This window comes from Girardinichthys multiradiatus, chromosome 1, assembly GCF_021462225.1.
Source record: "Girardinichthys multiradiatus isolate DD_20200921_A chromosome 1, DD_fGirMul_XY1, whole genome shotgun sequence".
NCBI classification, from domain to species: Eukaryota; Metazoa; Chordata; class Actinopteri; order Cyprinodontiformes; family Goodeidae; genus Girardinichthys; species Girardinichthys multiradiatus.
The window spans coordinates 17,318,000-17,333,708 of NC_061794.1; the positions used below are offsets into that span (position 1 = coordinate 17,318,000).

The window sequence follows — 15,709 nt, forward strand, 5'->3', positions numbered from 1 at the left end:
CAGTGTTGCTTCCTAAGTGGACAGTTTGATTTCACAGAAGTTTGATTTACTTGGAGTTATATTGTGTTGTTTAAGTGTTCCCTTTATTTTTTTGAGCAGTAAATATATATATATATATATATATATATATATATATATATATATATATATATATATAAAGCAAAGCATTAAATACACAGTGGAACATTAAGACAACTTGCTGTGAGTCCACACAGTGTTTCAAATTAAATACAGAGATACAGATTAAAATAAATGTTGAATACATAAATACAGTTTACTTTACACAACATGCAAACTGCAACTGACGGATTTAAATTGTCTGTGAATGCAAAGATAACAAGATTTGTTCAGTGTCAAAGCACTGCCAAGTGAGTGTTTATTTCTGGAAGTTCTGTTTTAAAATGGAAAATTTTGTTTAAACACATTCACACAACTTTTGCACACATAACAGTTGCATCAGCAGGTATTAGGTTATTTGATGTCAGCAGATCACAGTTCAGAAAATTAGAAGATCATATTAATACGTTATATGAACAAAACTTACAAAACACTTAATTTAACAGTATTTTTATGTCTGTTTGGGTACAGATATTGATCGATCTTTACACCATGTCTCATAGCTAGCACATATCCTTTGTTGTGCTCTACAAACCAGAATAAAAAGTGTTAATAGAAAGGGACAGTTTATAGAAAATTAAGGACAGTAAATTGCAAGACTTTCAGGAGTTTTAAATAGCATTTAATGCATATAGTACCTTTCTTTTTAACTTTTTAACTCATTGCTCTGTTCCTTATTGTCCCTATTTTGGCTTTTACTTTGAGAAATGAATTACTCAAGCGAGCTACAACATAATTGTAATTTATGTTGCCTTTGTTTGTGGTTTATATTAATGAAATACTGGTATGGCTTTTAGTAAGCAATATACATAAATATTTTCACAGATCTGTTTAAAAAAAAAATGTTTTCCTGTTTAAATCTTGTTTTTATGTGTATACATAAAAACAAAGATTAATCCTTCCTGACATGTTTCTTGCATGTTGTACCTGATGTAAACTAAAGATAATATATATATATATATATATATCCTACAGTTTCTAAAGGACAGAGACCAAATTAATTTTATTGCTAGGTTTAAAGGAGTGTAAAATATTTCTTTTTCAAATCAGTTTTTTTATTATCATTTCAAAGTAAAGGCTTATTAATTTAATTCTCAATTCATCTATTGATTTGGTATATCTTCTATCTCCGCTATTCCACTTTAAATCTAGGTTGATTTTACAATGGTGGATCTGTTCTGGTTTAAGTTAAAAAGCACAAAAGTCATATTTAAAAAATAGATTTACACAACAGATATTAGATAATTCATTGTTCAAAAAACAAAAAGTAGCATTTACAAAATGGAAAGCACAAGAAAACATGACCATTACATTTGATGACAGTTGATGATTTCTTCCTAAGAAACCAGTCGTTTCAATGAAAACGTCCCTTAAGATATAAGTCTCAAGAAGGGCAATAATACACATTTGCTGCATAAACATAGTTAAAAATGCAAAAATAATGAAAATAGATGGTTAAAAAATACAAAAATACAGAGAACAAGCATACACCTCAATGTAATTAACATGGTTCCTAAACATGCCAACAGGCCAAAAACCTTAATAGCATTGGCCCTAATGTGTAATGCATTAAAGCAACACAACACCATGTTATGTTGGGAAGCTTTGTGTCAGTTAGGTTGTAACATCCATCAAAACAATGGAATAGACTGGGCTAAAAGCAGATGGCAATGGTATTCTAAAAGCTGCATGCAACTGGACAATGTCCTGCTCACTGAACTCATTCAAAAACCCAAATAACTGACTGAACCTTTAACCCCCTTTCATCAGCTCTGCATAGGATCCATAGCACTGTAGGGCATCAAAGCCAGGTCCAAAGTTGATATACGCTTGTAGCCCATGGGAACCCAAATATATGCAGAACATCTCTGTGCCAGACACCAAAGCACTTCTTTGGAGGTCCCAAGTTTAATTGTTGAGATTCCCTTTGGCAGCACATTCACGATGTTCACATGATTTTGGTAGAGTGTTTTTTCTGTGCATGTGTCAAGAGATGTTACAGTTGTTTAACCAAGCAAATATGCCGCAGAGAATTTTCCATCTTTGTGTTGGTAAGTTGGGCTTTTGATCTTTATCTGGTGTTTAAAGAAAAGTTAATCCCACAGCAGTAAAAATAAAGCCATGTATGTTTAATCCGTTGGACCATCAACAGTCTTCTCATAGAAGGTTTGAGTTGGTTGAGCTTTTGCGTTCAGCGTTGTAGTTGACAGACATTTCATTTAATCCGAGGGTATAAAATATCAAGCATTAAATGTATAATGAAACTAATTCATTGATTAGGTCATGTGAAAGACATACATTAATGGGAGAGTGGTGCATGAGCGTTTCAGAGATGTTTTACCAAAATTCAATGAACAGTTTAATATTGGCAAACATAAGACACTTGGGATAAAAAGCAAACATGAATCAAGGTCAGCTATGAGCAAAGTAATCCCACAGACATGCACTTGTTTTATAAATCGGAGGTTTGCAAAGTTTGTTAAATTTTTTGTGAAGAATGCTATGAAAATATCTATCACAGTAACATTAAAACAGAATGATATGAGCGAAGAAAGTCTTGGTAAATCTAACTTCAAAAAGCATCCCAGGAATATAATTAACATACCATCCTTTTTGAATGGTCCAGCAATCTTGTTACCTTTTGTTGTTAATGTCTTAGTCTTTACTGACAGCCAGGTCCATGACTTTCACATGCCCCTACAAACTTTATTAAAATGGCTTACTGTCAAATACTCAAATGAATTAATTCTACTTATTTTTGCTTGTTTGTTTCCCATTGAAATGCAAAAATTTTATTCATTTACTGCAAACCAAACCACCAAATTCTCATACACTGATGGACAAAGTCAGTCTTTGATTTGGCTCCCAAAACCATCCTGACACAAACCTAAACTGAAGGATCTTTTTTTTCTCTTTGATTTAATCTCTTCAGATTTTTCCTTGTTACTCCTCCTGTCCTCTCAGGTCTCGTGGTGTCCGGTTGCGTTCTCCAGATCCTTTGCTGCGTGCCTTCCTGGCACTCTCCTGAGCCTGGCGATATTTTTCCAGCATGCTCTTGTGTTTCTTGCGGATCTTGTCGTTGCACCACATTCTCTCACAGTACTCCTCAATGTGAGGCAGATTAGACGGTCCAATGAGCTGCATGATGTCCTTAAACCATGTGCGTGACTGGCCGATTTGAACCCTGCTGTATGTGCTGCAAGGCATCCAGGGCCTGTGGTTTCCTGGGGACCGGTCTTTGAATGTGTCAGATATGCCGGCGCCGTCACGTGCAATGAGCGCATCCACGGTGTCCCCCTGGAGAACCTGAAGGGTGATGTGGGCAAGGGTTTGCGTGAAGCCGTGCTCTCGAGAGCGGCAGATGTACACACCTTCATCCTGACGAAAGAGATGACGAAACAGTAGACCCTGATCTGTTGACATCACACGGTCATCCAGCTTCACCTAAGTGAGACAGAGGGAAAATATTTGTGTGCACAAAAGTTAATCATTACATTTTATACAGAAGATTTTCTGGCGGACATAAGAGACTAAAATACACCCTTCAATCAAATGTTTTGACAGGTGACCTTTGACTTTAAGGGGGTTGATGGGTGATGGGGGCGGGGAGGTCATGGGGTCAACAGGGGGTGTGTCCGAGGGGCGTAACCGTGGATGCTGATTGGTTGTCGTCATTAGGGGCGATACCTTAAATGAACCAATAATAATACAGAGGTATGTTTAAGGGTGTTACGGGGAAGGGCTTAAATGAACCAATTAAAACACAGGGTGTGTTTAAGGGTGTTATTAATAATCTGTATGTTTTTCAGGCGTTAATACATCTAGAAAAAAGACATGCATCCTTTTATATTTTAAAGGTATAATCAACTTAATATTAACCTGTCACATGAAATCCTAATAAATGAACTGTGTAACCTGACAGAATTGTAAGTTCATTTTGCTTTACAGCAGGACCTATTTGTTGAATATATGAGCCAGTCTAAATCAGTTCAAAATAGAAAAGACCTAAAAGTAAATAAAGATTGCGCTTCCCTACATCGATGGAACGAGCAAACCTTCCACTTCTGCGTCAACAGTCTGGAAAGCAGGAGAAAGAATTTAGCAGCATTCTATACAAACATCATGCGTATTCTCATTGAATTAGCCGACGCCGCAAGATCTTTAACCAGACGTAACGACGTTGTGCAGCTGGAATTAGTGGGTGAAAATCTCAATCGTCACATCACATTTACTGTTACAGATGATGGAAATATGATCCATCCTGCTTTTGAGAACTTTCCAGATGATTTAATACAATCGAATGCAGATGTACCTGTAGATAATAACCTGGAATTTATTCTTCAGGTTGTTAATGATCCTGCAGGAGGGGCGAAACGTAAGGCTACAGGAACGTTAGACAGTGAACTGATTAATAAGAAAATGCGTCATCTGTATGTTATAAATAATACCGGTAATCAGTTATGCTTTGCAATCTGCCTCGCACACGTGTCTGATCCTGAGCTTACAGATGGCCGTGCTGTAGAACTGGGGAGGAGATGGCAGCATCAGGCAGGCCTCAATGAGCAAACAGCAGTTACATTTGGTGATATTGGTAAATATGACAACATTCTGAAGAGAAAAATTGTAGTGTTTCACAGAACCACGGGCTCTACAGCTCTGTGTAAATTTGAGACCAGTTTCCCTGATCGTTCAAACCCTCTGTTTTTGCTGTTATTTCAAGGTCATTACTATGGGATAAAAAATCTCAAAGGCTTTATAGGTTCCAGATATGTCTGTGGTTACTGTTACAGCGGGTATGATAACACACACACACACACACATCATTGTGAAGGTTATTGTGCAGTATGTCAAACATATAAATGTATGCAAGAAATTAGCAATCCTGTAACTTGTGCAGACTGTCAAAGAATCTGTTGTAATTCTTCATGTTTCAGAAGACACAGAGAACCGCGCAATAGAAATAGTGCTCACCGTCCTATGAGTGGCTGTGAGTTGGTAAAACTATGTAAAGTATGCAAAAGGATATACGTTATTCCAATCTGTAAACCGAATAAACCACACGTGTGTAATGTAAAATGCTGTATTTGCGGTGAAAATGTACCTCCCAGCCTAGACATTACATGCGATGATCATAAGTGTTACATTCAGCCTTGCAGTGCAATTAATCAGCTTGATGATGCCCAAGCCTCAGATGATGAAAACGTGATGAAGGTCTTTACCCAGTTTCGTCACCATCGTAATATGAGCGTCATGATGTTGACTCAGAATATATTTCATCAGGGAAAGTACAGTCGCACCATCAGCCTGAACGCTAATTATATGGTGTTGTTTAAAAACCCGAGAGATAAACTCCAGCTAAATATACTGGCCCGCCAAATGTTTCCATCTCAAAAGGGTCTCTTCTTGGAGAGTTTTGAAGATGCGACAAGAGAAGCTCATGGATATTTAATCATCGATTTTACGCCTACCTGCCCAGAACATTTCAGACTGAGAACGGACATACTTCCTCACCAGTGGCCTGCTGTGTACGTGCCCAAAACAAAGTAAATCATCATGTCTGCACATATAAAAAGGAATGTCCCATTATTCAGGGCTTTGTACCAGGCCACTCCTCAGAAACGCAAGGATATTCTCGGACACTGCTCACCCGACTTTCTTCAGGCTCTGTGTGAGATTGCTCTGAATATTTTAAAAGGTAACATTAAACTATCGCCTTCTCAACACCGACAATTGAAGAAACAAAGAAAAATCATCAGATTGTTGGGTGATAAAAGAACCGGAATAAAAACTAAACAGTTAGCCCTCAAATGTCAAGGAGGTGGTTTTATTCTCCCCATCTTAACGGCTCTTGCTCCCTTGATCGGTGATTTAGAGGGTGGTATAATCAGGAGATAATGTCTCTCAGAACATCGCAGAAGATGCTTCTCATTTCCCCTCATCAATTCAAGCGTCTGACCCAGTCAGACACATCCATCAGACAGATGGCGGAGGAGAATTTGGATGCTGACATGAGAGCGATATTAAACGAGCCCGGTTTGACTTCTTATAAAAAAAATCAAGAAATACGATGCGCTTTTGCAGAGGTATCTGACTCTACTCAAGCAAGGTGTGAAAGAAGAACAGCGGGTGAGTTTGACGCTGCAGCGTGACACAGAGGTTCCTGAACATGAGCGGTCCCAAGAAAAACAAGGCCCGGGGCAGGACGAGGCCCCTAAGGATCAGGTTCTTACAGAAGTACTGAAAAGCCTACCTAAACATAACCGTAAAAATGCTGAGTACATTTTGAAGAAATTATCCGAAAGAAGTGAGAGTTGGACTTTGCGAGGTGAATTTGTATTTAAAGGAAATGTCGTAAATGGGTCCCACATGATTGACTTGTTGAAAAATCTCATGCTACCGTTTAAAAAATAGGGAGCACCGCAACCCCAAGGATGGTCAGACTTTCTACACACCTTGTCAGAGGTAAACATCCCTATATCTTCAATCATTAACCCTTATGCTCATGATGAATATAGACGGTTCAAAACAGAGGGTACATCGATTGAAAATGGGGGTACACCCCCCAGCGTTAAGCAGAGAAGAACAAGAAGAAGAAGAAGGCAGATAACTCATTCCCCCATTGGTCGAGATCCGTGCAGGAAGATAAAAATGCTGATGGGAAGTCAAAAAAGTCTCTTCGTATGACGACACTACATTTTCACCATAAACTGTTATAAGAAAATGAAACATGTAGCATATTTCTTTTATTCAATAAAATATTTATTGATTATATTTTCAAGTCTAGCTTTGTTCTCTACTTCACACACTAACATATGATGTCATTACACAAATATTAAATCAAAAGAAAAAACAATGAAAAAAAAAAAAGACAATTTAAATTCCATAACAATCCAGAAACATCTCCAAAGAGCATGTTCTGTGAGTATAAAATGTACAACTTTGATTAATGACACATTTCTGATATTTTTTCACAAAGTTAGATACCATTAAATCATTCTTAATCACATCTCCGGTGTATTTTGACAACACTTGCTGCAGTGATAATCCGCACGCTCTATGACATAGATAAAAAATGCAACGGTGACCACACACAGTGGACAGAGTGTTTTGAAGCTGATTATTATGATACAATATTTTTGAGGATCTGTCTTCTAAAAATGTTACGATGCTTGACGGGTAGAACTCGAAATCCGGAGAGAATCCATAAGAGTCAAAAAAGCTGGATTGACCATTCTCATCCAATGTCAGAGCTAACCAGTGTTCTCCAGGCATGTGTGAAGGATGTGTGTTCACAATAAAGTAGGCCGGCCCTGGGAATTTGTCAGCTAGCAGCGGCTCGCACGTCCACACACCGCAAAACAAATCTCCCAGCAGATGATGCAGCAGGTTCTCAATTTCATGATTATTCATGTCTGATTAGATTAATAATAATCCACCAGCACATGCCTCTTTGAATCAATCTCTAAAATAGAGTCATAACAAGCGTAGATGATCAGCTTGGTGGTATGAGGCAACAAGTTTCTGAAGCGCATTTCCAATCTTAAATTCCCACTGGAAACTGGAGATAGAGCATCTGTGTCCTCGCCCGGGCTAAGATTAAATGTGAATAGAGCGTATCCTTGATTAAATTCCTGACGTGTTATACTCAGCGGAAGATCTTTTAGATGTCGTCCTGTAGCCGTAAACAAGTTGTAATACTCTCTCACTGAATGACCTTGGTTAAAATTGGGCCGGAAGGCTTTAGCAGGAATTTGTCTGCCGTCCTTACACAAAGCTAAATATTCCATATCAAAATGATTAAAGTCAAACGGATTGAGATCGCGTGTTCCTGTAAAAGCGTCATGATCCAGTAATGCAATCACAACATACTTGGGAAAGACGCCTAAGAAAAGATTCTCTTGGTTGCACACCCTTGAATTTTCAGGGATGGAATATGTTTTTACATTCACACGTGAAAGTGGATACAGAGCATTTGCCTTCATTAAAGCTGAAGCGTGCCCCAATCGAACGGCTGGAGAGACGGAAACGTTTTTGATGAAAAGAGAGGCTCCTAATATCCTAAGTTTGTAAGTGGAGTCTCTTGCCTTTGTTTAATTTTGAGGTCAACAGAGTTTAAAAGAAGTCTCTCACAGAAAAATATGTCTGCATGCAGGGGGCCTAGGAGATGTACCTCCATGGAATTTGCCGTAAAGCCTGCTCTGCTGTTAAGACCTTGGTTAGGGCCGTTAGTTGTAACAATAGAGTTCAGAGCACCTGCAGTGTCTTTATAAAAAAGACCAGAGCTAAACTGGCTTTTTAAAGAATCCTCAGAAAAGTTTAACAATGTCTCAATCATGGCTCTATATGGATGTGTAGCGCTGGATTGTGAAATCAATCGATCTCCGAGAGTGACATCACACTGACTGAAGATGGTGTTTAACGGGTAGTTGATGAGCCCTACAGGTGCATCATCCGGCAGGTTTGTTCAATCCTCGTTAGTAATTTTCACTCTGAGATGCAACAGCGTATCATTGAGATCCAGATACTTTTCTCCGTCTCCCGGAATGAAAAACTCGATCGGGCCTCCATTGGTGATTGCAGATAAAGGCTGGATCTCGGTGTAAATTGTATCTTCGATCGATAGCTGCGTCATCGGGGCAGAAAATAAGTCCAACTCTGCCAGCGTACACTCTGATGATTTGTTATGTAAAAGAGCCATTATTTAAATATATAAAACTTGCGGAAGACTTCCTTCCTCTTCGTTTGTCAGCTGCGACTAATCTCCTTTTTTGTGTTTGTCGTTGTTTTTTAACCATCCTTAAACGATAACCAGGGGATCTTGTTCTGGGTCTTTTGGATAAAACCATAATTCCTGAACCTTCTTGACCTTCGGTGCGTGTAGAACCACTCATTTTACTCACGGCTCTACCTATGACATCCGAAGCGATATTTGATGCAGCCGTTTTAAGATGGGGTTTTTGGGATACAAAGCGGAATAATTTTGAAAATAATGATCCAATTCCGCCTCCGTACATTACTGGAGCCCCATGAAAACCTGGCAGAATACCGCCTGATTGACTAACATAGTAATTTACAAAGCGATTTGGATCACGTCTCAGACTTAGCTGTGCCATGTTCTCTCTTGCCTGCTTGATGCAGTGTTGAAGGACCAGGGTAATATAAATGATAACCAATCAGTCTTAGAGGTTATATATATCTCTGGAATAGCTTATACAAATAAAATTTATCTCAGGCTACGTTGTGATATCACCGGTCTGAAGTGTAGTCTTATGACGGTCTTTCCATAGACGAAATTTACAGGAACGTTTTGGTCCAATTTAATTTCTATATTGATATTTTCAATATGTCTTCTGGAAACTGGAAGGTAGTGGGCGGGGTTAAACGTCAGAGTAACCATATCGCTGAAGTCGCCTTGTACTTTGACGGTCCGCAGTAAAGGTGCAAAAGTGTCGCCTACTACGTCGCTGTAGCAGTATAGGTGATAGAAACCGGCCTTTATATCCGCCGGAAAAGGAGCCAGTTTTGGTTCAGATACATGAATCCATTCCACTGGTTTCACACCCATCATATAAGCTAGAGTGTTGAAGAAGCGTATTTTATATGGACTGCTTGCTTGAAATGCAAATCTCTTTTGAACTTTGCTGAATTTAATGCGGATATCCGAGTTCATTTTTTTGAAAAACAGTTCCATCTCTGTCTCAAGTTGAATAACGCTGTTATAGTAGCCACTTCTGATCCTTTGCGTATTGATCTCCACATCACCAACCTTCCTCCATTCAAAGTAGGCATCATAATCCGGTAAATTATGCCATGTATGAGGGTATGAAATCTCTGCTAATGCAACCATCCATTGGCCTTCTAAATCAATATGTTGAGCTAAATTTACACGGAAACGCGAACTGGTATTATTTTTAAACACTTCCATGCTAGCGTTAGAGGGAAGGGTAACGTAAAAGCCATCATCCTCTACCTGACGGTTCATGATGCTGTGTCAACTGTGAGGTTTAGTGCAAACCTTTTTTATACGTTTCGAAGTTCATCAAACCTGATCCAACTGTTGAATTTCTGAGGCCAGTTTTTCCAGCTTACAAAAACCTGTTTAACACCCTTGACCGTACGTCGTTTTAATATTTTTTCCACTTGATACATCTTGTCGTTAAATATTTTTAATTTTTGAAGTTCCTCTGCGTAAAAGGAACCCTGGATAGGTTCTCCATCCAAATCTTTGAGTTTGTATACAGGAGGAGATCGGGGTATCCGCTCATACACTGTAAACACTTCATCCGTAAAACTCTGTTCGTATTTTTTGTCAAACACTCCACGGACCTTGGATATTCTGACATGATCCCCTTGTTTAAACGTTATCACTGAGTCCTTGCAATATCTTTTGGACTTGACATCATACAGATTCTGAAACAATTGAAAGGCATTTTCTGAGGTCACTTCAATAGGGCTCATTTTAATGCTGGAGTGGCAGGTATGGTTGTAGCTTCTAGCTAGGTTTTGCAGGACATCGACGTACCGCTGGGTGTTGTTAGCTGTAAAATATCTCCACATCCTTGTTTTTAATGTGCGGTTAAATCTCTCGACCACTGAAGCTTTTGCTTCACTTGCTGTGGCAAAATGTTCAATACCGTGTTTCTCCATTAAAACCTTTAATTTCTTGTTAAAAACTGATTCAAATGCCTTTACCACCTCAGCGGCTGTTTTCCTCTTCAAAACTCGTACATACGCCCTTTTTGAAAAGATGTCAATGACGGTTAATAAATAATTATAACCATCATTTTCCTTGGCCAGAGCCTGCATGTCACAGAGATCAGCCTGGAACTGCCTCAACGGTCTGGTGACAAAAACTCTCGGGAACTTTATTCTTGCAGGTTTATGTAGAATATAGGTATCTTCTCCTGATAAAAAATCTTTAACTTTTTCAACCGCAACCTTCTTTCCCGTTTCATCTTGCATAACCCTCCTCAGCCTATCTACACCCCCAAAACTTCCCGGTGTTGAAGGGCTATAATATACTTTCTTCATCAACCGTCTACCTGCCATTTTTGCCTTATGCTCACTCTGACGATTACTTGTTAAATAATGAGAAAAAAACACACCGGAGGGTAGATTTATCCCTTTTTTTATTTTTGTATTTAATAGTAAAAAGAAAAAAAAGAAGAAGAATCAGATACTGCAGATGAATTCAAACACTACAAGCTTTTAAACAACACTTTCGGGAAAGGTTAATATGTTCCTACTTTAATTGTATTTAATAGTAAAAAGAAAAAAAAATCATATAATGCAAATTAATTAAAGTACTGGAATACTAAAAATGATACAAGTCATCAAACATGTGAGATCAGTTTGTCAGTCCGTAGCACTCTGAAACAGAGTTAAGTTGTTTGAGGTGTTTCTCTTCGACCATGCGATCATAAACGTGCGCTATTGCACTGTGGATGCCTTATACCGATTTCAGTTCATATAAAACCGTCTCTGCAATCGTTCTCACTCTGAAGTCATCCGCTTGTATGCGTCGAAGTACCAGAAGATTCTGAATAACAGGAACGAGTTTGGGGGTTACGAGTCGTCGTACGATGCGTTGAAAGTTGACTTGGTAATAATCCTCCCCCAATACTTCCAGGCATTGGTGCTGGTGCTGGCTTGGATGGTTCGTTATGCACCCATAGCAGGTTTCTCTGAGATAGTTCAAAGAGGTTATGTTGAATAAATGAAGTATCGCTGTTTTCACCGTATTGATGAGGGTGGTTGAGAACCAGCCGTCAATTTCGTCCCCCTGGTTACTCTCATCCTCCGCTGAAGGCTGAGGGTCCTCCATCGGTTCCAGGGTTTGTGTAGGTGCTTCGGTAGAGGGTGAGTAGCTGGTAGCTACCTCATCCTCCATGATCACCTTCATGTCTTCAGGCAGGACATTCGCGTCTACAGACTCGGCCATGAATTGCGGCGATGGTGAGTAGAGGTCTGGAGAAAGTGGTTGATACATTTTCATGTTGTATCCTGTAGGTGATTTAGGACTGAAGTGGGTCTCTGAGAATGAGGACGTTGAGGTGGATGGTGAGAAGAGGTCAGGGGAAGGCAGATGATATGGTCCAATGTTGAAGCTTTCATCGTGCTCAGGAGAGAAGTGGATCTCTGCTCGGTGGTTGTAGAGATCCCTGTATGGTGTTGGCTCACTCATTCTCAGGATTCGATTCTCAGTGTCTTTGAGCTTGCTGTTATCCCACCCTATATATATATATATCATAGGAAGGGGGCAGGTTCTCAGAAGAGGGTTTGTTCTAGACGTGAAACAGGAAACGTCAGCGTTTTTTTCACTGACATGACATCGATCCAACTGCGTGAGTTGTGGAAAAGGTCGGAAAGACACTGTCCAATTTCACTCATCTTCTCTGCCCAAGCTTCAAACGGCAGAGCCAGCATTGTCTTGAATATGCCGCAGTCCTGATTGAAAACCTCCAACACAAACAGATCTGAGGGGTTCGTCTGGTTGTTCCTGCGTCTGCTTGCCCGAAAAGACCAGCGACCATTTGCTGTGGTTTTTGACCCCCACACTGCGCTAAAGAGAGGTTCTCTCTCAGCTATTTCAACATCGGATGGCATATGAAACATTCTCGCCCGTTTTGCAAGTCGAGGAGACAGTTCTTCTTCTTCCTCCCTCTCCTGCATTGAGACTGTTTCAGGGCTATCATTAAGGTGCGGGATTGCATGCCTTAACACAGCCAGTTGCTGTGGGTGACAGTACACAGAGCCAGTGATCCATTAAATACCTCATCTTGATCCAATTGATACAGGCAAAGCTCTCCTATTTCATACATGAAAATATAACCCTATATACCAATCAGGCCATATGGCTCCAAAGACCATTCTTTCTGCAGAGTGTTGAACGGGGGTCTTTGTACCCTGCAGATGTAGTATGTTGATTTCTTAGGAGCATTCAATTCACGGGATGAGTACTAGTAGACGGTCACTGGGGTTTCGCACAGAACTGACGTACCTCTTGGCCGACCCGAGGTCTGATTTTCAACCGTGGTTGTTGAAGTTGATGTTGGATCCTCATCATCGGTAGAGTATGTTATGACGGGGATTCCAGGTATCTCAGATGAGGAAGTAGATGATATAGATGATGCAGTTGCTTGTTCATCACCATCATCTTGGCACGCGTTGCGTTTCTCCTCCGCTTGACGATAAACTCTCTTAACTCTAGCCATTGCTGAACGGGTGTTCGTTTCCAACGAATGCTGCATGTAAAGTGCAGAGTTTTATCCCTGTATTTAAAGTAAACACTAAAGCACGCCCCATTGTTTTCATTGGGTTATTCAAGGTTTAACGAGGCTTACAAACACACCCCTCTATTTTTAATTGGTTAATTTAAGGCCTTCCCCGTAACACCCTTAAACACACCCCATGTGTTTTAATTGGCTCATTTAAGCCCTTCTCCGTAACACCCTTAAACACACCCATGTATTATTATTGGTTGATTTAAGGTATCGCCCCTAATGACGACAACCAATCAGCATCCACGGTTACGCCCCTCGGACACACCCCTGTTGACCCCATGACCTCCCCGCCCCCATTGCGCCATGACCCCCCTGCAGGTCAAAGGTCACCTGTCAAAAGGTTTGATTGAAGGGTGTATTTTAGTCTCTGACATATATTAGGTATGAACATTAACTATCTAAACAGTTTAAGGAAAAGAAAGGCAAAATTTTTTCGAACTTCAATTTTTAGGCCTTGTCTAAGACCTTTACTGTATAATATTAACACATATGTATGCTTTGATCTAAGCCATTTCATTGCGGCTGTACTTTTTACAACGAGAGCCTCATGTCTATTTACAGGGCACAATGATCAATTTGGACTCATCTGAACACAGCACCCTCTTGCTGTCTCCTATATGCAAATTGACTGCTTTGTTTTAACATTGACTTCTTTCTTGCCACTCTCCTATAAATGTCAGATTCATGGAGTGCACAACTAATACATAAATAATAGCTGGTCTGTCAACAGATCTGGGTACCGGAGGCCTTTATCTCTGCAGCTTCTCCAGAGTTACCACCAGCCTCTTAGGACATTTTGGCTGCGTCTCTTAATAATTCTCTGCTTGATTTTAAATTTTACGCACTAGTATTTAAATATATTCCTGATATCTACAGTCCTAGAATTTCAATAAATGTAGAAAGTACAAATTGCTACATTTAAAGCCCTGAAAAAGAGCGTGGTATTTAAGTTGAAGCGAAATGGCCTTCAGAGTTGCAGAACCATTAAACCAGCAGACTTTATAATGCAACGTTATATGTCCAGTGGGACATTTTTAATTTAAATGTAGTTCTATCAATGAAAATAATTCAAAGTAATAGGCTCTCTGTTGAAAAATATGAAATCCCCGGTCTTGCACAGTGTTTACACAGTTGTTTACTTTATAATAAAAAAAATAAAAATCAGCTTGCATTCTTTGAAAAGTGTCAGTTTAAAGTAAAATATTAAATACTGTGTTTCACTATGCAGACAAAGATTAAGGGTGTATTTACTCAAGGAAAGTCCTTTTCATGTTGTACTTTTTGCAAGCGAAGTCCACCTTATAAACAAAGCCATGCATATGACGATTGTCGCTGCAGAAATAACTAGGGCGGGACAGAGACTGATCTGAAAATGGAGGAAAACTGTTATGGAAGCCCTGCATGTTGCATTTCTGTTCTGCATATTTGTGCTGTTATTACAGCAGCAAAGTCATTGTGAGTGTCAAGAGCAGCTCATTCAATGCAGGTTTTGCAACGTTCTATTTCTAATTTTGCAACAATTACATTGGCAAATGCATGCTGCAAGCCTAAAGAAACAATGTGCTCTGTATCCATGGAGTAGTAGCCTTAGCAACAATGAAAGGCTAACTTTTTCCCATGATGCCCTGCTACAGTGGCTTGTTAAGTCTGAAGAGGCGAGGTTTCTTGCAGTTGGGTCGGATTGAGGCCGGTTCATATTCACACCAGAAGCACACCTCACCAAAGTCTGTTTGGAAGCAGACCGAGACCACCTCAAAAAGTGGTTCTTGACCGAGTTATTGGGTCTGCACCAGGTTTCGCTTACACACCTGAACAAAAATGACCCAGGGGGGGAATCAAACTCTGATCCATTTAAGGTTGACCAAACATGGTGGGTGTTTATACACCCTAACACTGCTGCAAAATGTGAGCTGAGAAAATGTTATCGGTTTTTAAGGCATGACAACAAGGAAAGCAAAGTCTGCTGGTACTATTCTCTCAGTACCAGCTTATAACAACAAGATATCAAGTTGAAATCCAGAGTTTTTTTTTCCTTGTTTGTTTTCTTCTATTGTCTCCTTATTTCTCTCAGATAACAACTTCAGCTTTCCCTGCTGCCCCTTTCCTGCCTCCCACATTTTCACATTCTACCCTTGTGTTTCTCTAGCAGTACCCTGTTGCCAACTTAAACATGTAGTAAATGTTTGTTTGCAGGAAAATGGAGAGGGGTGGTAATGCCCTAATATCTGAACGCCTCAGAAGAACCAAACCTCAAACAGATGAAAGATTTCTGTGGGTGAGCATGCACACAGCAACACCATTTTCTAAAT

At 39.7% G+C, this 15,709-nt stretch overlaps 1 protein-coding gene across 1 annotated transcript in view; it reads right to left on the reverse strand.

Annotated features, from left to right (window-relative positions):
* Positions 1-346: 346 nt before the first annotated feature.
* Positions 347-15,709, reverse strand: part of sema3bl (sema domain, immunoglobulin domain (Ig), short basic domain, secreted, (semaphorin) 3bl) — a 96,031-nt gene continuing 80,668 nt past the window's right edge. The window contains exon 16 of the mRNA XM_047373802.1: positions 347-3,561. Coding sequence (XP_047229758.1) covers positions 3,061-3,561 — 501 coding nt within the window. The 3' untranslated portion in view covers positions 347-3,060. The remainder of the gene's footprint in view (positions 3,562-15,709) is intronic.